The sequence below is a fragment of the Anopheles aquasalis genome, chromosome 3 (assembly GCF_943734665.1).
Source record: "Anopheles aquasalis chromosome 3, idAnoAquaMG_Q_19, whole genome shotgun sequence".
NCBI lineage: Eukaryota > Metazoa > Arthropoda > Insecta > Diptera > Culicidae > Anopheles > Anopheles aquasalis.
Window position 1 is genome coordinate 54,926,049 of NC_064878.1, and position 23,972 is coordinate 54,950,020.

The window sequence follows — 23,972 nt, forward strand, 5'->3', positions numbered from 1 at the left end:
GCGCTCGCCTTGTGCAGACGTAACTCGTGTTGATCCGTGTTCGCCGAATCGAAGCGCATTCACCCTTCTCTCTCTCTCCTACTCGTTCGTTCGTTCGTTCGTTCGTTCGCTCGCTCGCTCGCTCGCTTTCGGTGCCGTGACACGCGCTAACGAAATTTCCAGATCACACACGCGCATCGTGTTCCCACACCCCTTCAGCATCTTTCGCGAAAAGTGAAACCCAACAGCGCTCTACCGCGTGGTCAGATCGCCCAACGCCCGCCAGCAAGCCAACAAACCCCGCGAGGCCAACGTTAATTTTCTTCCCTTGTGTCTATTTTGTTTATCGTATGTCCATCCAGAATCTTACTACATTTGGTAAGTACGAGCCCGTCCCCGTCCCCGTCCCATTTCCGTGTACCCGCTGCCTTGTTCCTTTTGTCCGGATCACCGGGCTGGTTGAGTCGCAGTTAAAGAGGAGGCCCGTGTGTGTGCCATGGAGATAAAGTAGAATCTTTACCCGTTTCCCGATCGTTGGAATCGGAAAGGTTGGGATGGGTTAATTGGCGTTCTCTGGTTGAAACGAAATTAGAAATCTCCGTTTTAATAGACGACCAGCAGCGGCAGGAGCACCTCTTCTCGGAAGGGGCTTTCGCGTGCGGACACTCACACCACCACACGGCTTTGCATGTGTGGCAATCGAAACGGAAGTGTGCGTAAGCTTCCAATGTAAAGCCAATGGGAGTGAAAGAGAGGCCAGATCGTGCACGATGACTTTTCAAAATGGCGGATAGCATTTTTTTACCCCGCTTTTTACCCTCCTCGACCGCTAATAAAGCAACGGGAGAAACACCACGCGTTCATGGCGTGCGTGTGCCTCGAAGAGACGGCCATGACCGCCTGCCGCCCACCCCCAGTTGTACTGGGCGGCAAACGGGCGACCACTTCCGCCATCTCTCGAAATGCGCGCCACGCGTAAATGATCCGGTTGTCCTCTGGACTTCAGCTGTTTCCTCCCGTGTAGGTGCATCGCCGTGGCCGTGATTGCAGTGTCTGGAAGAGGCATTGAATTGAACGTGAGTCACGGCTGTCCACGGCTTAAACACCAGCTGCTGGTGCTGCTGCTGCGACGCCAATCGTGACTCAAGGACTATGTGACCTCATCGACGGCCTGCTGTGACCGTCCTTCACTGTTGCTTTGTTGTTGCATGTTGTCCTTCATGCGGGACAGGAAATTTCATTTTACTCGTAATTTCAAAGTCTCGACATTTTCGTTTTGAAGAGGAAAGCGATATGGCGCTCCTTTGTCGTCTTGCAACAGCTTGTATATATTACAACCCATTAGAAAGTGCAGCAGACCCCAACTCTAATCTATATCCGCTCACAATAAGGCACACTTTGCACCATTCTCACGCCATCGTGCAATCGTGAATAAGCAGAGGCTGCTTGTCCTCATTGTTCCATCGTTGCACTACACGTTGTTCTTTGTGCCTTGGCCCCGGCACCGTTGATCATCGCATTCGTACGGTGGCGCCTGCTTTGTTCCGATTATGATGTTGCTCTTCGCTTGGAAATTCCCCCACAAGAGGCCGCACAAGCGATGAATCATGAAAATGGAATTGAAACGGTATCTTGGATGACCTAGAAACAACCAAACCAAAGCATTCTGCTCCATCACCACCGTACACACACACCACGGGAACCTGCTGTTACTCACGCGAATAACAATGATCGGAGCAATCTACGAAATTTACGGTAACATAGTTCACTAACCATATTCCTTTTTTCTGTTTTCTACTTCTTCCATCACCACCAGACCCATTTGCTGATGCAATAAAGGGTGCAGAATATGATGTGCAGGACGGTCTCGTGCACATAAGAATCCAGCAGCGGAATGGTCGCAAAACGCTAACCACCGTCCAGGGTCTGTCGGCCGAGTACGACCTGAAGAAGATCGTGCGGGCATGTAAGAAGGTATGTATCTCCTCCTCCTCCTCCTCTCTAGATCCACGCAGTGGAATCTGGGGGGAATTTCAGCACACACATAAAACAGCTCCACATTAACTCCCGTGGCTTGTTTCCTTCCAGGAATTCGCATGCAATGGCACAGTAATTGAGCATCCCGAGTACGGCGAGGTTCTACAGCTGCAGGGTGACCAGCGCGAGAATATCTGCCAGTGGCTGACGAAGTCGGGTCTCGCCAAGCCCGAACAGCTGAAGGTGCACGGTTTCTAAGTGCACCGACGCTCGCTCTTCCAAAGCAGAAAGGAGTCGAAAGTGTGGGGACAGTAGCATCAGCAGCATAACCGCCGCCGTGAAGAAGAAAGGAGGAGGAGGAGGAACTCTTTTGCACACCATCATCATCTCGTTCACGGCGTGCGCGTTGTCATCGTCGTCGTGTCGTGTTTGCTGTCGTCGACTTTTTGTATATTCTCACCGAAATTTTCATCTCAGCCGAGAAGGGAAGAAAAAACTAGTGTGGAGAAGCTCCTGGCACTCCGGAAGCCCCCCAAAATAGTCCGATCTGGAAATTTTTGAAGTCCATCATTTGAAATCGTCAACTCCTACTACACATGCCAACCTCAACCGTGGAAGGGAAACCATCCCGTCAATAGCAAATCGCGTGCAGTAGTACAGCAAAAACCACCCCGCTTTCCACACCAAACACCATCTCTCCGAATCGGCCGATAACTGCCGATTCGGTTTCTCCAATTCGCTTTCGATGAAAGTTCCCCAACGACGAAGAGTGGCCAACTCTTCGGAGCAGCAGCAGTGGCGGCGGCTACGGCGAGGGGCAGTGGTGGCAAACAGCAAACAATAGCTGCTGTAGCCGTCATTACTTCGTCGTCCGTCCGTCGGTCCGCAGTCCCATAATCACCGGTGTCGATCGGTTGCGGCCGGTCGACATCGGCGATGATGTCGTCGAAGATGAGGCTGCGGCGACGGCGGCGGTGAACCGTTTTTAGAGAGCGAACGAGCGAGAGAGAGAGAGGGGTGTATGTGTCGGAGGGATGTTGCAGGTGGTAGGTTGAAAATGGAAGAAGATCATCCATCGAGCAGAAGACGTAAAACTGCAGGGCGAACATTGTAGAAAATCCATCAACATGTTGTCTTCAATCGGAACAATATACATTTAACTCACGAACAAAAACAAAGCAACCGGCAAGTAAGATTGATGTGTAAAAGAGGGTGGGAATTCACTCTTGGTTCGATATCACGTTGCTGGCTGCCTGATACTTGCGCACGCCCACCTGGTTTTAAGGGTTTATTTTTAACCAATTGTAATCAATTCGCATTATTCCACTTTCTTTCTGTTGTTGTCTCTGGGTTTCTCAATCTTCACTCTTTTTCTAGGTGAAAAGAAAGGCTTTCAAACGAATGCTGCTGTCCTCGAACCGGAATAACGTGCACGTTGTCCTCCCATTTTGCCAGACACGTGGCATTCTGATGCAGATAAAACCCTAGAAGCAGCCGTGTAACACTGACCTTATTTAACTGTAATTTTGAAGCAATTTATCTGGGCCATTAAGAGGCGCTCCAGTCGCGGGCATAATTCTTTTTGATAACCAAATCCTTAATCGCTGAGTGGAGAACGAGGGCGGCATGTGTGTGCCTGATGGTTGCTGGTGAGAGATTCAGAACATTTTTTTTTTACCACCGGCACCCGGTTTGTTATCTGTGTTCGTTTGTATTGAACTGTTGTAATAGTTATACGGAATTCATAAAAATAACGCAAATAGTAGACACAATAACGACGGTGACGACGTCAAGGGGAGCTCTGTTGTTAAATGGTTGGGGGAGAAATGGGTGGCAATAAACAAGAGTGGACGGAAGCATGGACGATGTGGAAGAATTCCGGTTTATGCTGTCCTTTTCATTGTTCATTTAAGTGGAGGAAGAGGAGCTAATGTTGAAGTATACACCACCGCGTGATAAGCGCCTCTATCACCTGGCGAGCACGTGGGTTGCTGCTGCACATTGGCTGCGTGGTGAGCATGGAAATGCCGCTCCTTCGCGCACTCACTGCAGCGCGGTGTGAGTGCAAGGATAGCTCACCACGAGAAAGGACATCCGAAAACGTCAACACTACACTCGCCTTTCTCTTTTTCCCCGCCAGCCCCCAGCTGTCTCCAGGATCAACACAGCAATATTTCGCTGGTGCGCACGTGTGCGTGCGTGGGAGTTCATGTCCCGTCGTCGTCGTCGTCGTCGTCGTCTCTGGAATCAAATGTCGTGCCGATGGTACACTTCCGGAACGAACAGAGAGCGCGCACGTGCAAGAGAGAGAAAGTGAGAGAGAGCGAGCGAGCTGTGAGATAAGGTCAAACTGGCCACCGAATCGCGGATTCTTCTCGCGAAATCACGAACCTCGGTCATCCGGATTCGATAGCGCGCGCTCACTCAGCAGTCAGTTTAGCGTTTTGTGTTTGTGTTTCGGCTGTTGGGGAACGAGAACGGCAACCACGACGACGACGACTGTTCTCCCGGCCGATGTCCTTACTGCACGACGCAACACCATAATCATCACCGTCGCCGTCTCAGTATCATCAGTTCGCGAGTCAAACTCGAACGTGTTTTTTCCGCGGCGCAGCCCATTGCCCGCCCCCGCCCTCCTGCACTTTGCGTTGGTCCGACCGCATAAGCTAACCGCAGCAGGTGTCCTCTAGGGCGGCGGACACTTGGTGCAGACCTCCGTGCAGGTTCCGTGGCAGGAAGCGATAAGAAAATCAATGCGTGTCTAACGGCAACGTGGGTGCCATATTTTGTGTACCGTATGGTAGCGAAAATCAGACAAATCACCCCAAGGAGTGTCATCGGTGCGTGGGTGGGCCGACGACAGCATCGATGCCGTTCACAGCTGGTGCGCGCCATCCACATCGGAAAAAGGGCAAAGTGTCTCGAAGTGGCTCGTCAAGGACGCAAGGACGAATAATGCATAGGGCCGCCGCCAGCCAGCAGTGTGTGCAGCATAAAGTGCAGCGCCAGAACGCCAGCGGGGTCGCCGGTTTCTTAGTGGCAGCGGAGTAGGCGTGTGTGAGATGTGCGTGCGAGCGAGCACACCAGCCATCCACCAGTGTTTCAGGAGGATTTCAGTTTTTCTTTGTTTGCAATCATAGTAGGATGCGCGCGTGGTTGACCTCGACCCCGCGAACCTGTACGATGGCGGCACCCTGGTTTCTGGTGAGAAGGTAGCGGTGGGTGGAAGCGACGAAAGAGTAGCCAAAAACGATAGCTAAACTGTGAAGATAAAGAAGAAGCCTGCTCTGTTGACCACGCACTCGCTCATAAACATAACATACGGAACGATGAACTACTTAACCTGTCTACGTGGCTTTCGTCCTACTGCCGCTAATGCTGTGTGCATTGCTGTTGGCAAAAAAAAATGGTGTGAAACACTTGCTTATCGATATTGTAACCGGAGGGTAAAGATAAGAGCGACTAAAACGACCAAACCCTGGCACTGTTCGTCCGGTGTGCAGGTTTTGTGGTTCTTTCATTTCATTTCGATTCGAATCGCATCACAGCAGACAGGAAAGGATACGACGAGTGGCTGCTCTAGCAGCATCCCGTATTAATTTGCACGCTCCCGTGTATGTGTGTCCGGGGGACAATTGTGCAACCCACTCCAGCTCACCCATGCTGTTGTTGTTGCTGTTGATGCAGTGCCACGGTCTCTTCGGGTTCTGTTTGGGTTTTGCGAGCATCGCATCCGCATCCTTGCTGGGCATTTCGGAGAATGTTTGTCGAATCGATAAAGATAACTCAGGCGGCGCTCTCTCGCCACCATATGTAGCCGCTGGCTGATTTCCTCCGGTCCGCGGCCACTTAGATGTTGTTCAGATTATGTTTTGGATTCCAATACTATTTTTCTGCTGCTGCACCATGGCTTGGCCAGCGTTGATTGGCGGATTAATTGAATTTCCTGGCTCGGGATGTCTCCCGAAATTCCCAAAGCTTCACTTGCCCTGGGCTAACGTATGCTAAGCTATTGCCAGCAGTCACGCGAAGGTTACTACGTTTTGACGGCATGAAAGTTCAACAGCAATACCTCGCCCGTTGCCGTCCATCTAGCAACGTTGAATTGCATTTGAATTGCGAATTGCACCGTCTCCGCTCCGCCACCGCGGCCTTCTGCGATTCGTAATTCGTTTGGCAAAATATTCATTCTACAGGTGACACTTGTTGGTGATCTGGTGATTCGAATTAACGAATGTGAATGTGAATTAGAGCGCGAATAACGTGAACTAGTGATTTACAACCCAACCCACTCTGGGTGCTCAGTGTACGGTGGTTGTGTGTGGGTCCTGTGTAATTGAATGATAAACATGAGAGTACAAAGACTATACTCCGCTCCATCGGCGGAGATCCTGGACAGGTGAAAGTATGGAGCAATCCCACATCCCCCCAGCCCGTCACGTGATGTGGTCCGTGGTTCACGATTTACCATATGGTACCACCTTCCTAATCGATGCTAGCGCCAGACCGGGAGCGCTCCAAACGCATGCACGCATGATTTGTAGACATCGACAAAGCCCGCGTAAGGAGTAACAGCTCTGCAGCTTCATACACACGCTGACAATCCCCCTCTCCCGGGGTGGGGGTGGCCTCTGCTCTAAAGGCGGCAATGCCACTACGCAAGTACCGAATTGTACCATCGTCCGCTGCCTCCAGCACCAGCGGTGGTGCCGGGAGTGGTCTTACATCCACAGTAACGACCCTAGCCGCTGCCGGAGGCGCCAGCCTGGCGTCCATTGGCCATCACCATCACCATCATCATCACCATCATACTCAACAGCATCAGCAGCATCAGCAGCACCAGCAGCAACAGTTACAATTGCTCCCGACAAGCGCTCCACAAACACGTAGCCAGCAGCACCATCGGACGCATCTCTCCAGCACCCATCATTACCATCACCATCATCACCACCATCACCATCAGCAACAGCAGCAGCAACAGCAACAACAACAGCAGCAGCCCCAGACCGCCGCACTTTACTCCTCCGCTCAACAACAACAGACGACAACGACGGTGGCCCTTCCGTATCACACGACGCAAGCCACGGCGGTGCAGTTGCTGCAAACTGTTCCGGCGACCCCGTCGCCGGTCGTCGGAACCTTGCAGCGCCACCATCTGGCTCCCACCGTAGCCACAGCCACAGCGGGAGCAGCTGCTGTTGCTGCTGCTGCTGCACCGGCGCCAATCGTCGATCCGTTGCCACTGTGCCTGGATGCCAACGGGACCTACCTCTGCACATCCTACAATCCTCGGTGCTACATCATCCAGAAGGTACGTCCAGATAAGCGGGATGAGGGCGGAAGGAAGATGAATTGCCTACGTTTTCGATGTGGATTCTTTGATCTGAAGTCGTCGTGGCAACGGTAACCATATGGTAGTTGTAGAGCAGGCTAACCCGGCCAACTAGACTACGCAATTACTTAACATTTTATCCGGAACTAGGACGAGGGCTTCCTTTGCGTTACTTTGGACTTTTAACGTTATACAATCTAATGTTCAGATCATCTACCATAAACTGATAAACATAGTTGTTTTTAGTCAAAAAATAGTCAACACCAATGTAATGTATGACCTACTATAGTAATTGCCAGTAAATTCCGGAATCAATGCAACCAAAACGTACAGATCCGCCAGACCAGTCCATTCTCCCTTTAATCCTTTGCATATCACGGAACGACATAAGTGTATGAGGTCACTGGAAATCGTTTCGATTGAGCATTTAGCATCCATTGCCAAGTATCATTCCCTAGTACATTCCCCGGCACAGATGCTAATCCTCTTTGTCTCGTGCTGCCAGGTTCGGAAATCGTATTTTAATCAACAGGTCACCAGCCGAACCAGCGAACAATATGTTCTGTTGATCGGTGGAGTACGTGAGGGGGCATCCTTTGTGTCCTCGATATGTCTGTCAGTAGGATAAACACGCAGTTTAGTGGCTACGATTGACTCCTTGGGGAGTGTTTGTATGCATGTGGATGTGTGTGCGTGCGCACAAATGCTTCCTTTTATGTTTACGGATGCCTTACTGGTGTCAGGATTTGGCGTTACATCCGGCGCACATGCCAGACATGCGAAAGAGCACGACGCACAACGCACCACAAACAACCTGCCCTTCTCAGTCCACCAAAAAAAAAAGGACTCTTGAACGCGTTTGCTCCACGACGACAGCGTTTCAAGGATCCCATGAGTTACTCGCGAGTTCACCGCACCAACGAAAGGACGAAGAATTCTGCCTAATCCCTGTACTTAACAGACAGTTTTTAAGATTTCTGTTTACCTTTTCGGCCTCTTCCGATTAATCATATGGTTTCTAATGTCCTTTTTTCGCTCTTTGATGTTTCGTTGCAGCTTACTCCTGCACCGGTGAGCTGCATCACCTACGAAGTTACTCCGTTTGCAGCAGCACAACCAGCACTTGCAGCACCATCGCCGGTAAGGAGCGGAACGGGCTACGAGGAGTTGCTAGGCAGCTACCAGCACGCCGTCAGCAGCAGTAGCAGTAGCAGCAGCAAGTTTGCGAGCGCGAAGCCTACTACAACGGCAACCGCAGTACCAGCCGTTCCATTCGAGTTAACTGCCGCCGCACTAACGCCAACCGGAAGTACCGCCATTCATGTGCCCCTAGGGTGCCAGCTGACGCCGCATGAGACCATACGACCACCGGGCGATACGTTGCTCATAGACGGAACGACCGGAAGTGGCAACTTGGTAACGGTAGCTACTAACGCGTTGAGCGTTGCGCTTCCTAGCAGCCACACCGTTGCCGATGACGATGGTGGTGGTGGGGATGCGGGTGGCAAAAATGGCAAATCTGTAAAGTGTAGCACGGGTTATCCGATGGTGGCCGGCAGTAGTGATAGCAGCGGTGCTCATGGTGTGTCCCGTAATAGCCCGTCGTCCGGCACTGGCAATGAACTGTTGAGTGTAATCGAAGCTATCGGTGCCGGATTCAGCATCGGATGTGAGGAAGCGGGCACTAGCGTGACATCGCTGAACAGTGCACTAGTTCCGGTACAGCAGCTGCAGCAGTATCAACCTATACCGAGTGGAAGCGGTGCGGTTTTCCGGCCTCCGTCGCCTTCAGGGTTTACCAAACTGCAGCCGACCTCCAGTCTCTCACCGCTCATATCGAATGGCGTGACGGCAGGTAGGTTGAGAGCGTATTAAATAGAATTAACGATAAATTGTCAAACCACGATCGTAATTTTGATTTTGCAAATTATTCGCTAAGCGCAACGGTTTCTGAACTTTTTTGAAAATAAAAAGAATTTAAAGTGCCCGAAAACCGGCCATTTGTCGAGCAGCTTTGCGCACGTGTGTGCGTAACTGTTCGGTTCGGTTCGGTTCGCACACAAGCGTAACGACGGACGCACTCGCATGTCACCACCACATACGGGGCGCACGTTTCAGTCAGCACGTTCCGGAGGGAACGACGTCTTGAATTTTCACTCGCCATTAAAAAGGACAATAAATCGCGCCGCGGTGCGGTTGGTGCATTTTGCTTCTCTTTGCGCGCTGCTGGTTAGCGAATTGTATCTCGTGGTAAATAGTACACCGAATCGGTGACGGTTGTAAGCGTTACATTGATTGTGTAAAGTGTGAAGTCGGGCCTGCTATGAAGCACCCTTCGGGCAGCAACGAAAATGCTGAGGAGAGCGTGTGTGCGCTCGCGTCCGTTTGCGTCTCTGTGTGTGCGCTGTGCTGATTATTGGTTGGTGTGGATCGCGACCTCCCCCCCCCCCCCGCCATATCCGGCGGACAGATTTTATTTTATTTATTTTTTTCCTTGGAACATAATTTCTTTTTGTCTTCTTTCCTGGAATGTCGACAGACGATGGCCATTACTTCTGATTCTTTGAATATGAATACGCGGGTTTGCCGTAGTATACCTTTTTTTATGATTCCCCCTTGGCAACCACCGTTGGTCCCGTCGTTGCTGGTCGAAAGGGTGGCAGCGGCGACTGCGATGGATCCCGACACCCCCCTCCCCCCCCCCATCAACTCGTGCTGGTGTGTGTTAGTGTGCACTGCGCTCGGTGGTGTGTGCTGCTGTGCCGCGATTGCAAGCGCAATTACTCGAGTTCAGTCGCAGCACCATCGTACGGCGATTGTTCGCTTTTCTAGAAGACTTTGGAAAGTGTGAGTTGCTGGTGGGCGCGCTGGCGTGCGGGATTTATGTTCCAGAGGGCGGTCGTGATGGTGGGCCACTCCGGGTGTGCCAAATCAGCGCAAAAATCAACGATTTCTCGTGGCGAGAACTGGTGAACTCTGATAGTGAAACAGGATGTGGCTGATGATGATTGAGGAGGAATCGAAACGCGCGTATAGGTGCATCGCGGCTTTCGTGTGTTTGCGCGTGTGTCTGTGCGAGTGGTTTACAAGAGAAAATGGGCAGCCCTACCCCCCTCCCCCCCCGCGAAAAGATGGGTGGCACATAAATGTGAACAAAACACAAGGTTCCATATGAAGATGATGAAGACGTCGTCGTCATCATCATCGCATTTTTCAAGCGATCGCCGCTTGCCATTTTGCCCAAGTCGAGGAATTGGAACCCCCTCCTGCCTCCCCAACCGTTGAAAGAGAGATAAAGAGAGCGATTTGCCCTCTCTCTCTCTTTCTCTTTCTATCTCGGTCGCCGCAATCATGGTTGTTGGTTGAATTGAAAAAGTCCATCCAACCAACCGACCGACCGACCATTCGACCGATCTAGCAGGCGCATATGGCAGTGTGAGTGTGTTAGTTCCGCCACTGTGTGCCCGCTGTATGTGCGAACAGTTCGGTGTCGTCGTCGTCGTCCGTCGGTCGGTCGGTCGGTCGGTCGAGAAGCAGAAAATAGTCGTCGCCCCGTTTTTTTTGGCCGTGTCTCTCTGGTAGTGTGATGTTTTTTTGCGGCAGAGACCAGAGTAGCGCAGCAGTGGAAACGACGTTGCGGTTCTGCCATTTTTCCGGTTTCCTTTCGGCAGTCCCCGCGAAATCCCTTCTTTTTCCTTGTGCGGCACAATCCCGGCGAGAGCAGCAAGGAGGGTGTCCAGGGCGAAAAAAAAACATACCCTGAAGAAGGTACCTCAGTGCGTGTGCCGTGCCGTGCAGCTCCCTTTTCCCGGTCGACCATTTTGGAGCAAGACGGATTCCGTTCTATTTCTAATTTCGAAACGCGAACCGTGCTGCAACACCACGCCACCCCATTCTACGTCAGCTGCTGTGTCGTCTGCTCCTCATTTTCTGTGTCTGTATGTGTGTCTGCGTGTTAGTGTGTCTCATCACTGCTCACATAATTACGCTCGACACTTTTGGGTGACACGTTCTTACGCCATCGTCGCGGCGGGTGCACACACGTTTTCGGTGAAAAGAACAACCGTGTGCGTGTTTGTCACAACACTTGGCTGCCCCTCAGGTCCCAGGCACCGTGATATGTCGAGAATTCTATTTCCAAGTTGCATCATTCTGCATTTCATCTGTGTCTGGATAATTGCCTTTGCTCTGTCTGTCTGGCATGGCATTTCAATCAACCACACTCACACTACCTGGCCTATCCTGGCCCTGTCCTGGCATGGCGGCCGAAAAAGCCGGCAAAAAATAAAAACATCGTCTCATCGCACACTGTCCGCGCGCGATCCTTTTGCGCTCTCTCACGACATCCGCTCCAACAATTTTGCTCACTTCTCTCAACGGCCTTTGAGTCCTTTTTTGGGAGTGTGGGCATGAAAACATACGGCAGAGCAGCAGACAAACAGCAGTGTAGTGTGATGATGTGTTGTGGCAAGAAACGGCCTAAAGAACTCGTCGTCGTCTACCTTATTTGCTGGGCCCTCCCCCACCGCTACGGCTGATTATCTAATGCTGAAACCGCCGGGTGCAAATTGTGTTCGCAGTGGTTGCTAGACAAAGAGGTTTGAGGCCGAATTGGAGGATTGCTTCACATTTTTGCATCGAGTAGCCCGCCCGAGCGCGACGACGTTGTCAAGGTTATTGACTGCGGAGGTCCTGGAAAATGCCAATCTTAGTAACCATCGGGAGGCAAATTCATCTTCACTTGTAGAGAGCAGCCATTCGCAAGAACGTAGTGCAAGACGAAAGGGAAATTCACGAAATCTGTCGTGAAACAAGTGCTTTTTGGTGAGGTTTCAGACTGTGGACAGCCTTGGGTTTGTGTCAGAGGGTCCAGGTTAATGCGATTGTCTTGTTTTACTTTTAGTTTTGATCCTGAAATTCGAATTGGACTGAATTGCTATTGAACCATTGGCGCTCACTCCAGAAAGCGATTAGATCGGTCATCTTTAACGATTGACGAACGAATCGAACAGGTGCAATCGCGGCCCAGGGACAGTGCAAGTGCATATTGTTGCACTTTTTGCCAAGGGGAACCAATTCGGGGAACCTCACGCATTCACTAGAAATTCACAACGCGCGCAGTATGGTGGGTAGTGAAGTAAGGAGAGGAAGTGACGAAGTATATACCATCGCATGCGAGCTTCTGACGAGGAGGAGCACGATGGATACGATGGAGGAAAACAACGATCTTCGTTGCTCCTTTCTTGCCATCTCGGTTGCCTTTGTTTCAAGAAACTCTTAGCTCCTAGCGTCGATCGTTCGTCCCTAGTTCTTTTTTGCCCGGTGACACCACCGAAGGCTCGTCAACCGCCTTCCTACCAAGGGCGAATCATTGGCTAGTTGCGTTATTTTTTCTTCTTCATTTTCGTGCGTGCCCTGCCATCACAGTATCTGTTGCGTTTGCCATCTGTGTGGACGACCGTGTCGCGTACATACACTCCTTCGATTACCGCCGAACTGATGATGATCACAGGCGTTTTGTAGACTTTTTTTTTTGCTCGCATAACACCACGGCTACCATGTCGCACCAAGAAGAAGGTGTCAGTAATCGTGTGCGAACTGCTGTGATTCGTTCGAATGTGCGTGCGTTGTGAATGAATTGAGAGAATGTCTACGCAACGTATGAATGAATCAATTGTGTGTTTGCCAGCGCGTATGTGTGCACCGCACACTATGCATGCAGGAGAGGAGCAGGGCGCATAGGGTTGTGGAATGATAATCGAAAGGTTTAAACAGTGGAGGGCCGGCCCCCTCACGTGTGATAAATGCGTTTTTGTCCGTGCACAAGGCAAAACACATTATTGATGTATGATGGTGGTGGCGATGCTTTTGGATGGAGAAGAAGAGTTTTTTTAATGCCTCTACTCCCCTCCCACCGCCTTCTTTGCCCTTTCTGTTGATTTGTCTGTCGTGCAATCGCGTTTACTCAGCTGAAAGTGAGTGGCTGGTGCTGCTGCGCTGCTGCTGGTGCATATAGTGGTGGTTCGTACTGTTCGTGCTCCCTTACTCAACTCCTTTCCATTCCCACCACACCGGAGCATCAGCAGCAGCAGCAGCACCCATTCTAACGTGTGATGTTCATGTTGCGTGTGGTGGTGTGTGCACCAGCAGCTAGCAAGAGAGTATCAGCAGCAGCAGCAGCAGCAGCAGGTTGCTGAGACTATCATCGCGTGCTTCGAGACAGCTGGTTCACCCCCTCCGGTACACCGTTCGTTGACAACCTCGAGAACAGAAGAGTATGCTGCTGCTGCGCCCGTCACGACGTGCGTGTGCGTACGCGATTATCAACGTGTGTAGCGAGCGAGCGAGCGAGAGCAGCACACACGCGCGCGCGAGAGATTCCGTGTCAGTCCGCCGTGGCCGTTGCAGAGAGTAGTAGTAGGCCACCGTTTCGATAGCGCGGATAGCAAATTTAAGGATTCAATCCGAGTCACAAGGGACGGGACGACGACGTGGCAACGCGAAAAAAAAAGTGTGTTTTCCCGTGATCTGTTGTGCCTGTGTGTGCCCGTGTGTCCCCGTGTGTCCCCGTGTGTGTTTATTATGGTTTTTCATTTTCCAATTTGTCACCCTCCTTCCTCCCCACCATATAAAGGTCCGTCCACAAGAGCCCCAGCGCTGAAACACGACGATAGTGTGTGAGAAGAAAAAAAAAGTGCGTTCGTGAAGGAAGAGTACGCCACCGCCGCCGCTGCCGAGTGTGTGTCCACGCCACCTGCTGGTATAGTGTGGTGTGTGTGTACGTGTGTGTACGTGAGTGTTGGTGCGAAAGGTGAAGAGTTAAACGCACGCCGTGGCGAACCACTCTAACCGTGCGACATAATTGATTGGGCGCGTGCCTGAGAGTATCTTCTGTGTGTGCTGTGTGTGCTGTGTGTGTGCTGTGCGCCTGTGTGGAGAGGACCACCCCCCCCCTGGGAGGCACACTTCCCACACTTTGGGCGCCACCGCACCCGCCCCGCCGAGTTAGCGGGGAGGCCAATAGTCGTTTTCACGATTGGCGCTTTGTTGTTGGTTTTTTTTTGCTTCTTCTTCTCTCGGTTGGTTCGGAGCTGCTCGAGCGGCCAGTGAGTGAGCAGCGAGTTTGCGAAAAGACATCCCTCCGCAAGCCAAACGGGCCGCGACGTCAGCATTCTCGTGATAATAGAATGAATCCGGTGGCATCATCCGCCGCGGCCTTCCAGCTTCCACCTTCGTACTGAGCTGTGCGGTGTGGATGGATAGATAAAGGTTTGTGGTTAATCATCACCCGCCTTCCCCACCCTTCCGCGGCACTGACGAAAAGTTATTGTTCCCGTCGACAAGTGTCCGTAGCGGCAGTTTGTGTTTGCGTGTTGTGGTGTGTGTTTAGGACGAGACGAGAAGCCTTTGTCGTACTGTGTTGAAGCAGTAGCACACACCACGCGAGCAATAATTGGAACCAGAGCGGCGCACTCCTCAACATATTTCACATAATCCGAAGATATCCGAAGCCGCCTCTCCTGTGGGTGTGTGTTGGAGTGTAGAGGTGATCCGTCGTGGTCTCGTCGTTGCCCATCCAAGTGATCCAAGCGCCTTCAAGGAAGAGAGGAGCCCCCCCCCCTAACAGTCATCCTCACGGAACGGAACGCGTAACGTAACGACGGTGGCGGCGGAGCCGTCCGCTGCTGGTTGCACCAGCGACCGCACCAGCCTCCACAACACCCTTCCTCGGCCAGACGGTGGTTCCGCTTCGTAGCCTTCGTATCGCAGCAGCAGCAGCAGTAGCTTCAGAAGAGGAAGCAACAGGACGCGAGAACCGAGTGAAAAAGGAGGAGGAGGAGGAGGAGGAGGAGGAGGAGGAGGAGGAGGAGGTGGAGGAGAACGAGGAGGATAGAGGCGGCGAAACGGCTCAGTTCCTTCCCTTGGCGAAGGGAGAAGAGGAGCAAGAAGAAGATCAGTAGTGAAGGCGGTGAAAATCGGTGAAAAACCCAACACACAAAACGTCGTCTCGTCAGTGTCTCAGCGCTTCGGATTATGGATTCTGGTAAGAATTCTGCTAATAACAACAGCGTAGACGTAGAGTGGGGAGGGAAAGCGCAGGAGGAGTCGGTTCGTTATCGGCCGCCACGTCAACGATAGAGAGCAGCACCCCCGTGGGGAGGGGATGGTGTGGCGTGCGTGTCGTGTGTGATGCTGATAAGCGGTCAAATCTCTACACAAAATTTTCCACCAAAAACACGGCACAGAGAGAGAGGGAGATGCCCATCATCATCCCAAGCCTTCAGCAGCCAAGCCAGCAGCGGTTCAAGCGATAGGATAAGGGTGCGTGTCCTGCCGATAAGCCGAGATGAAATTTGTAACCTCTCTTACTTATCGCACACCAACGGAGGGAGGAGTCCCTTTTGAGAGGTCTGTTATCTTAAAGAAATGTAGGAATGCGCATCACAGGACAGAACTCACGAGTTTGGAACATATTTTCCGGTCCGGTCCAAAGGAAAAGGGCAGCAACAAGCCGGTTTTTAAGCATAATCGCTGTTACCATCATCATCATCGTGATAACTTACTTAATACCGAAACCCATGCCATGTGACCTTGATGCAATGTGTGAGATGCGCTGTGTCGTCATCGTGAGCCCTGCATGACGTGTCATGACGTTGCATTCCCCTCCTATTTGTGCACACAGATACACACGCGTCTATAGAGCTAGATGATGCCAGAGTGCAGCTGTTAGTTGGTCCATTTGGCTATGACTCAACTTCCTGAATCTTCTTTGCGATTTGGTAGTTGTTCATCGCTCGAACAGCGAATTTCATATTTAAAAAAAGTCTGGTTGCAATTCAAACTTTTTTTCCCCACTTTACCTTCTCTGGAATAGAGTCACTCGGTATCATTTTCCCTTGGTAGCTCATTTTACAACCAAAAGAAAAGTGAATTCCACGATAAAGAATCTAATCAACACCCGCGAGGAATGTGCATTTGAGAGAAAAGATGTTGGTGTGAACCCTCCCTATTCTTATCAGGATGTTACAGATTTCTGTTTTGTTTCCCCAGCTGTTGAGTTAAGCTTTTAAGGGGGTGCAGGGTTCTGGGAGAGGACTGCGGCGGTCGTCGTCTAATCTTTTACGCGGACAGTTCCGTCGCGCGGGGCTCACATGATGGACGGAGAGAGATTATATCACTCTCGGCGGGATTAGATCACGCCACCGAGCCCCCCCCCCCCCCCGGCCCGGCCGGGCCGTGGTAGTGTTCCGTTCGTTTGATTACTCCTCGAGGATGGAATGATTTGCTATGTTGTTGCACCCCGGTGGGCCGTAAAAGATGATTGTTTATTGAAAAGTGAAATTGATTCGATAAGCTTTGATGGAGCAACATGGCTATCCGCCATTACACGGTGGTCCAATGCTCTAAGAATGTTTCGTTTTGTTAATCCAACATATATATGCATCAGTGTTTCCCGGTTGCTTGGGTAGGTCAGGCGATCGTTTAACCTTGAAGATAATTTTATTTTCTTTGCTTTTTTATGCTCATCGGGCAGATTTTCGCCACGCAAATGTAGGTGAAAAGCGATTGATGGTTTGTTACTGAGGAAAGTCTGTTTCCTTTCTTTTTGGCGTCGTCGTCGTTTTCGTCTGTTAATCAGCAAAGCCATGCTCATCGAGTTTACCATCCATTTATGATGATTTTAAACAGCAAAACATGCATTTCAACCGCATTTTTGATTCGGTGATAGACGAAATGTGACTTGATAATTAAATTCAACTAAGTCGTTGATTTTCAAAGAACTCATCTTTCGTGTGTTTAATATTAAGAGTAGTATCTGTTTCAAGTTAAATTAATTAAATAATTCTGGTCGTGCAGCTATATTATAACTAAAACCATCAAATACTTATACCATACACCTGGTCTGCTACTGATGTCAATGGCCATCTCATTATCGGCTCAAATGATCAAGAATTTGATTCACCGCAGCATATATCATTAAAAGCAAACTCTACAGTCCAGCATCCCTAGCTAGGCTTTACGATCGTGTTCTTTTGGAGCCAAAGGTTGGGCTGCTATTGCTTCCTCTGTGATTCGTTTCTTCGGCCATGGCGCTAATGATGGCAGCAGTTTTTGATTTCGCGATTTTTGTGATGCTTTCGGGGCAAACAAAACACCACAGCACCGCACCGCACCGCACCGCACCGCACCGCACCGCACCGCACCGCACCAATCGATTCCATCTCTCGCCTCATAAGCACCACAAGCTCTCATATTCCTCCTCTCCTCTGCTTGGTTGTGTATCTCTAGCCAACACATCTCCTAGCCCCCCCGGGTTGTGGTGATGCCGGTGGCAAAGCATTTTATAATTTTTTGAAAACTTTTTGCTCTTCTACGTACGGTTAGAGAGAGAGAGGCCAACCGTGGGGGACCCTCTGTGCAGGGGGTGTTCAAACCGGACCTCGGGAGAGGACCCCTGGGCGCGGGCTCTGCATGATTTGGTGTTTTTCGCGCGCGCCAGCCAATATGATGGTGGTACTGCTACTTTAGCTGCTGCTGCTGTTCGTCGTCGTCGTCGTCGTCGTCGTCGTCGATGCGTTGTTCAACCCAGTTTTCGCACAACACACACTCTTCACTCTTTACGGTGGCGGCACGACCCGTTTTCGTGCACCCCGTTTCTCCTGATGGTCGGTCGTTCGGTCGGTCTGTGCGTTGCTCTCTGTCCGCAAAGCAACGCCGCACCATCACCAACACCACCGCAACAGCGGTCAAGAGAGAAGACCCCCCGAAAAGGGGTGGCACGGGGGGGGGGGGGGTTTGCGAATCGCTATTTTCGCGAATTTCTCGCCATCCGCCGCCGCTTGTGTGTCGACGACGAAGAAGAGGAAGCCAGATTTCGAGGTTCTCTTCAGCTTTTTTGAGGTACTTCGATCCGTGGGGTTTTTCCGCGATTGGACGCGCACCATTCGCTGCTTTGGATTTGCAAATGTTGTGTTCTGTTTGGGGGTTGAGGAGTTTGTCTTTTTTTTTTAATGCAAACGGATGTAAAAACAGTTACAGATTAGTCGGCTACACTATTCTGTTTGTTATCCGATGGTTGGTGCACCTAAAATGCGAATAGTTTGAATTTAATAATCACTCAGTAAGATCGCACTTTGACCAAATACACACCTGATGCCCCCATCTACTGGTCCTGGACTTAGAGAGGGAAGATGACAGAGAACCAAGTGGCAACAATTACGCAGCGAATGGGGATAAAAAGAGGGAAAGGGGGAGCAACCTGCTCTTCTGAAGAGGAAACCACTTTCTGGCGGGCGCGTTCGCGGCGTCAGCAGCAGCAACAGTAGCAACAGCAGCAGTAGCTTAATTAGCTGCGCCGAGCGCGCACACAACACAGTCCATTTTGAAACGGTTCAACGGGTTTTCCTTCCCGCCCCCTTCCTCTCTCACCTTCTTTTTGAAAATGTCTTTCCGTTTTCCAAATCCCAATTGGTTCGCGCAAAGAAACCAACAGACGAGTTAAAGAGGAAGAGTAAAGCAACAAAAAGACGAAGACGCCACCGATCGTAAGTTTTTTTTTCTTCAAACCTGAAGCGGCGAGCTAGCTGCGCTGTTGCGGTTCAGGTCTTGCAGCATGCATGCGTTGGTTTTGGTGATCGAGAGAAACTTATGCTTCACGTGTCCGCCGTGGCACTAACAAATTTGGTTGGAGTTAGCGGGCACACACGTGGTGAGAATACGATTTTTGGGTGGAAGTTTTCTTTTCCGAACCGCCAAAAAACTGTAGAACAACCGCAACCGTGATAAACATTCATTCACGATCACGACACCTTGGCGGCGGTGGCGGCGGCACCTCGTGTTGAAATGCTTTATGTTGGTTGCATGTTGATGTTACTTTTTTATGTGTGCACAGCATAACGTCCGGCGAATTGATGTTGTTTTAGTCAGGAGGAGACTCAATTAAGGTATTTCTGGAAGATTAATAGAATTTCAATTGCTCCAAAGGGTTGTCAACTGACTGGTTGGTCTAATTCCATTAATTCGCAAGGAAACTAAGACATATCAGTGCCCAAATCTAATACCAAACATCAGTCGATATCTCAGTTTAGTTTCAATATTGCAACCAAAGCGAAACTTCAAAATTGAGTTAATTTGGTGGATATTAGAGTAAATCAACTTGTGTTTGAAAAGATCCCTATCAATTGATCATCATGATCATGAGTGTTGCTACTGCTCGGACGCTCTTCCTGTCTCTTCCATACCAATACGAAAGTAAAAGTGTGACTTTCAGTAACGTCAGCTGCAGGGGTTGCTCTAATTTGTTGTTGTGTGTAGCGGGTGTTTGGTAGCCACACTCGAGAATTAACAATCCGCTCCCTCCGATTATGATGCACACGATAGAGAGAAAGGACGGCCGCTAGAAGGAAGGCGCAGGGTGGAAGACCATCAAAAAGTGATATGAAAAGCGAATTTTCCTTTATGTTTTGTTGTTGTTGTTGTTGTTGTTGCCTCCCCTTCGCACACGCTAATAACAAACTCCTCTGCAGCACAATGCGCTCGGCGACATACCCCACAGCTGCCGCCGCCGCCGCCGCCTTTCACATGCACGTATGCATGCGGTGGTGGCGGGGAGGGCTCGTGTGTGGAATGTTGTTTAGAATGTAACAACCGATTGGCCAGCCACAAGCACTGGGGCGCGGCAGGAAGGAGTAGGAGTGTTACGCAAGACCGCAACCTACTCCCCTTTGGGTGTTTTTTTCCCCTTCTTCTTCTTCTTCTTATGAAACCATCGAGAACACACCAGATAACGGACACACAACGGCCGCTCGCTCTCTCGATCGGTGATCGCGAATCGCGGTCAGTGGTCGACGCCCAAGCGCGCCTGGTTGGTGTCTCTCTCTGTTCTCAGGTTTTGTTTGCAACGAAAGGCTCAACGCAAACAACGCAACGCAGCTGAAGGTCAATAGCGATTTTTAATTTTTCTCCTTTTTTCCTTTTTTTTATCCTGGATCGATCGATTTTTTTTATCCTGGATCCTTTTTTTTATCCGGGAGATCGAGGATCGTGATTTGGCGCAGTAGTCATCAAAATATTGGAGACAAAAAGCCACGCACCCTCGCATGCTGATGCCATACCTCAGCACCACGATCTCTCAGTGTGCCAGTGGTGGTGGTTTTGCGTGTGCATTCTTCTCGTGTGGCTCACTCATTAGCACCCCCTGTCCCCACGAAAACAAAAAAAGGTGACAAAAGAGTGGAATGGACAAACAATGTGCGATCCATCCAAAAATGCCCGCCACCTGCTGGTCTTCGTCTCCTCTCCTCGACATCCCTGGAATGTTGAAGCTTTAAATCTAAGTGGATGTGGAATCTCTTAACTAATTGTCGTTGAAAAAGCCTGAATTGTCTTATTGCCTCCCTTGCTCTTTGCTGGTGGTGGCGCAGGCGAAGGTTTTCATTGCGTGTGAAGAAGCTCCGCCGCGTGGTGGAAGGTGTCGCTTCGACTGAAAGTGCTTTTTGCACAATAATTCGTCACGCGAATCAAGGCTCGCGAGATATGATCGTTTTCCCATGTTCAAGTTCTGGGTTTTTGGCCTTCTGCCTGCTCTTGGGGTGTGTTGGACACATTTCCCGCACACCGTTGCGTCAGTAGCAGGGGTTTAAAAGATGATTTACAGCGTGTGCGCCGTCGGCCGGTTGTGTGTGCATCGTCGGAGTGTCATTCTTGGTCGCGCAGGTTGGCGAATGCACGCTCGCCGGCTATGCAGCTAATTTAGCTCGCCACCATCAGCTAGCTTCTCGTCGCTGCTGCGGAAGGCAAAGGCGGTGGACGAAGCTGAGCGCTCGATTGTCAGCTACTAGCACTCCCAGTTCCCTAGCAGATTGTCGTCGCCCAACGCTGCCAAACATTCTTTCCGCTTGTCCGCTCTTGATGCCGGTGACGTGCGCGTCGTGTGCTTGGCTGCTGCTGCTGCTGCTGCTGCTGATCAGGTGCCAATCGCTTGTCACAAACCTTTAGTGCCACCTAGGATGAGCTGCTGCTCCTGTTGATGGCGTGATATGAGGCGATTCGGCGAGCGAAGAATGCGCGCCGAGCACTGGTTTGAACTCTCGTGGCCCCTCGAGGGCGGCGGCATCCTCCTCGAGTAGAAAGGATCTTTGCAGCAGTAGCAGCAGCAGCAGCAACAGAAGTGTGGTGCAGTGCATGCTTAACTAGTCTGCTAGTGTGCTCGGTACCACCACGTCCTCATCATACTCGAATCGGAAGGGAAGAAGATCCTTGATTGTGGCAGGACTCATAAATCTCTGCCGCTCTGCTGCAGCCTCTTGCCTTTCACTTTCATTTAGCTCATTTCCGAGACACGTTGCGTTGTCGCTGTGAGTGTGCAGGCGCAACACGAACTGGGACAATATTGGAATCCTGCTCCTCTCAATGATACGCGCGAGATCATCTTTCATGTCGTCGCGGTCCCGCGCGTGATCTTCGCGATCGCGGTTTCAATTCTAACCGCGTTTTTCGTTCGTGGTGGTGTTTGCGTCGTTCGCTCTCATAAATCGATGCCCCGCGAGATGCACAATACAGAACTGGGTTTCGAAAGTAAGCACCGACGACCGAAAAGATGATGCCCCTCGAGGCGTCTTCGAGTCACCTCTAGGTCTCGGTTCATTCCACTACCACTGGGAAACGTCGACAACAGCAGAAGCAACAGCAGCGCGGCGCAGTGCAGAGGGAAGCGATGGATTCGTTTGTCGTCTGCCTTTATGCTGGTTGCCATCGAAACACTACTTCGAAAAGGTTAGCAGCAGCACTCTGGCTCGGAGCTTTTACACAAAAAAAATGGAAGAAGTTCCCAGCTCTCGCGAGCTGTTCTCCTTCGCGGCCTGTGATCGCGGCGAACAGCCTAAGAGGAGCAGAAGCATAGCAGGCGGTGACAAAGGAAAGGCCAACAATTTGGTTTCCATCTCTTCTTCGCCAGGGACGCGACTTGCTTCTAAACCGGCACACTCCGTTGTTGTTGTTGATGCAGCAGCAGCAGCAGCAGCATCATCATCGGCATCAGGCACATCGGGTTTGGTTTGCCGGGGGAAGGCGTGCAACAACTAAAAGATGCAACGGAAGGGGGGCGATCGCGCGCTCGCTCGGTCGCTCGCGGACAACCGTGTTTCCATCCGGCTAAATGTCAAACACGACGAATCGCGCGTGAACCTTACGGCGGCGATATGGTGTGATGTTTCGTTTGTTGCCACTTTTTGTTGCCCCGTCCGTCCGTCCATTCGTTCGTTCACCACACATTGTCAGTTTGTTTGCCCGTAAACAACCCCCATCTCTCTCTTTTTTTTTTTTTTTGGAGGCTATTCGGCACCTCATCGTCGCAGGCAACCACTCCGCGTATGTGCGTTTGTCCGGCGGCACAGAAGGTCAATGCAACATTTGGCGAAAACCTGTTGCTGCGCTTGCTGCTGCTTGATCGATTGTTGAACTTTACCGATCTCCCAAGGCTTTACTCTAGGGTTGGTGATGGGATAATCTAAGTTGTTGCTTGCGACAATCCGATGCAGCAGCTTATCAGTTGATCACACATTCACCAATATCCCCATAGCAGGATTACACTTGCCTGCCACTTCTCATTCCGGATGTCGACAATTAAAAAAAAAATCCGCAGTTCCGAAACTCTTCAAGAAGTCGCAGGAAATCCCAGAAGTGTTTGTTTTGGTGGCCATTTGAGCAAAGCACATCACTGTCTGCAGACCTTAAGCCCTTTAACTTCATCTGACAGAAGGAGTGTTTCTTTTTTGGGCCACTTGGTGCTTCACATTAAATTGATTGATGCGTCTATAACGTCCATCGTATGTTTCGAGGCAGCCGATCCTCCCCCGTCGGGTCCAGTCCCAATCCGCCACCATTCTTCTACCATTTTTTTGATAGATATCGCACGGGCAGCTCAGGTCTAATACTACTCCCCAAAGACATAGTAAGTAGACTCTCCGCCGAATGGTGTCTCCCGGGTACAATCAATGAACAGCTTTTGTCCAACTGAACTGCTGTACCTCGTCTCTTCAACATACCTAATTTGGACATTGCAAAAGAGTGACAAAAGGGAGGGGGGGGGGAGAAGGGGCGTGAAGTAATAGCCGTTCAAACGTCGTCGTGTGTCCGGGAGGGACGCCCAGGCGCGTGCACACCATTTCGGGGGGAGGGATGGGAGAAAAGCATAAACCGGCTTTTGCAACATTGTTGCGTCAATGGGACTAGGGGAGAGGACACAGATGCTATCGATATATGGTTTTGTTGTAATATTGTCCGCCGTCTATTCGTGTGGGGATGGGTAACCAGCACTTTCTTTTGATTTTTTATGAGTGCGACAATGTAGCGAGAGAGAGAGAGAGGCTTGTGGAAGATTAGCACGAATCTGACTCAGTCTCGTTGTTGTTACTCTTTCAAGTAGACGAACACTACACAGGGAGCTCATGGCTGTCTTGGTTGGTGATTAACGTATTGTCTAAAATGTACTCTTTGGTTTGTTTACTGCGTTTGACAGGAAGCTGAAGGACAGAGGAGGCCAGGAGGTAACCATTGGTTGCCACAGGATATTTGTGTTTTTGCCATTTAAACTGTTCCACAAAAAAAAAAGAAGATATCCGTACCTACGGCACACTTTTCCTTCTTAATTATTAAATTTAAAGAGCGTGTTTCCAAACAGGAG

At 50.7% G+C, this 23,972-nt stretch overlaps 2 protein-coding genes across 7 annotated transcripts in view; both read left to right on the plus strand.

The window, feature by feature from the left end:
• The window catches only part of LOC126579222 (eukaryotic translation initiation factor eIF1), a 3,157-nt gene extending 23 nt beyond the window's left edge, over positions 1-3,134 (plus strand). The window contains exons 1-3 of the mRNA XM_050242626.1: positions 1-357; positions 1,796-1,953; positions 2,068-3,134. The exon at positions 1-357 is cut by the window's left edge and continues 23 nt beyond it. Coding sequence (XP_050098583.1) covers positions 330-357; positions 1,796-1,953; positions 2,068-2,214 — 333 coding nt within the window. The 5' untranslated portion in view covers positions 1-329 and the 3' untranslated portion in view covers positions 2,215-3,134. The remainder of the gene's footprint in view (positions 358-1,795; positions 1,954-2,067) is intronic.
• A 6,287-nt stretch (positions 3,135-9,421) lies between these two features.
• LOC126578431 (la-related protein Larp4B) overlaps positions 9,422-23,972 on the plus strand; it is a 29,673-nt gene continuing 15,122 nt past the window's right edge. The window contains exons 1-2 of one of the 6 annotated variants that reach the window (XM_050240973.1): positions 9,422-9,538; positions 13,923-15,332. In XM_050240973.1, coding sequence (XP_050096930.1) covers positions 15,323-15,332 — 10 coding nt within the window. In that variant the 5' untranslated portion in view covers positions 9,422-9,538; positions 13,923-15,322. Of the gene's footprint in view, positions 9,539-10,108; positions 10,136-11,104; positions 11,203-13,683; positions 13,800-13,922; positions 15,333-23,972 lie in introns of those variants that run through there. The other 5 variants (XM_050240976.1, XM_050240977.1, XM_050240978.1 and 2 more) reach the window with 5 other exon arrangements.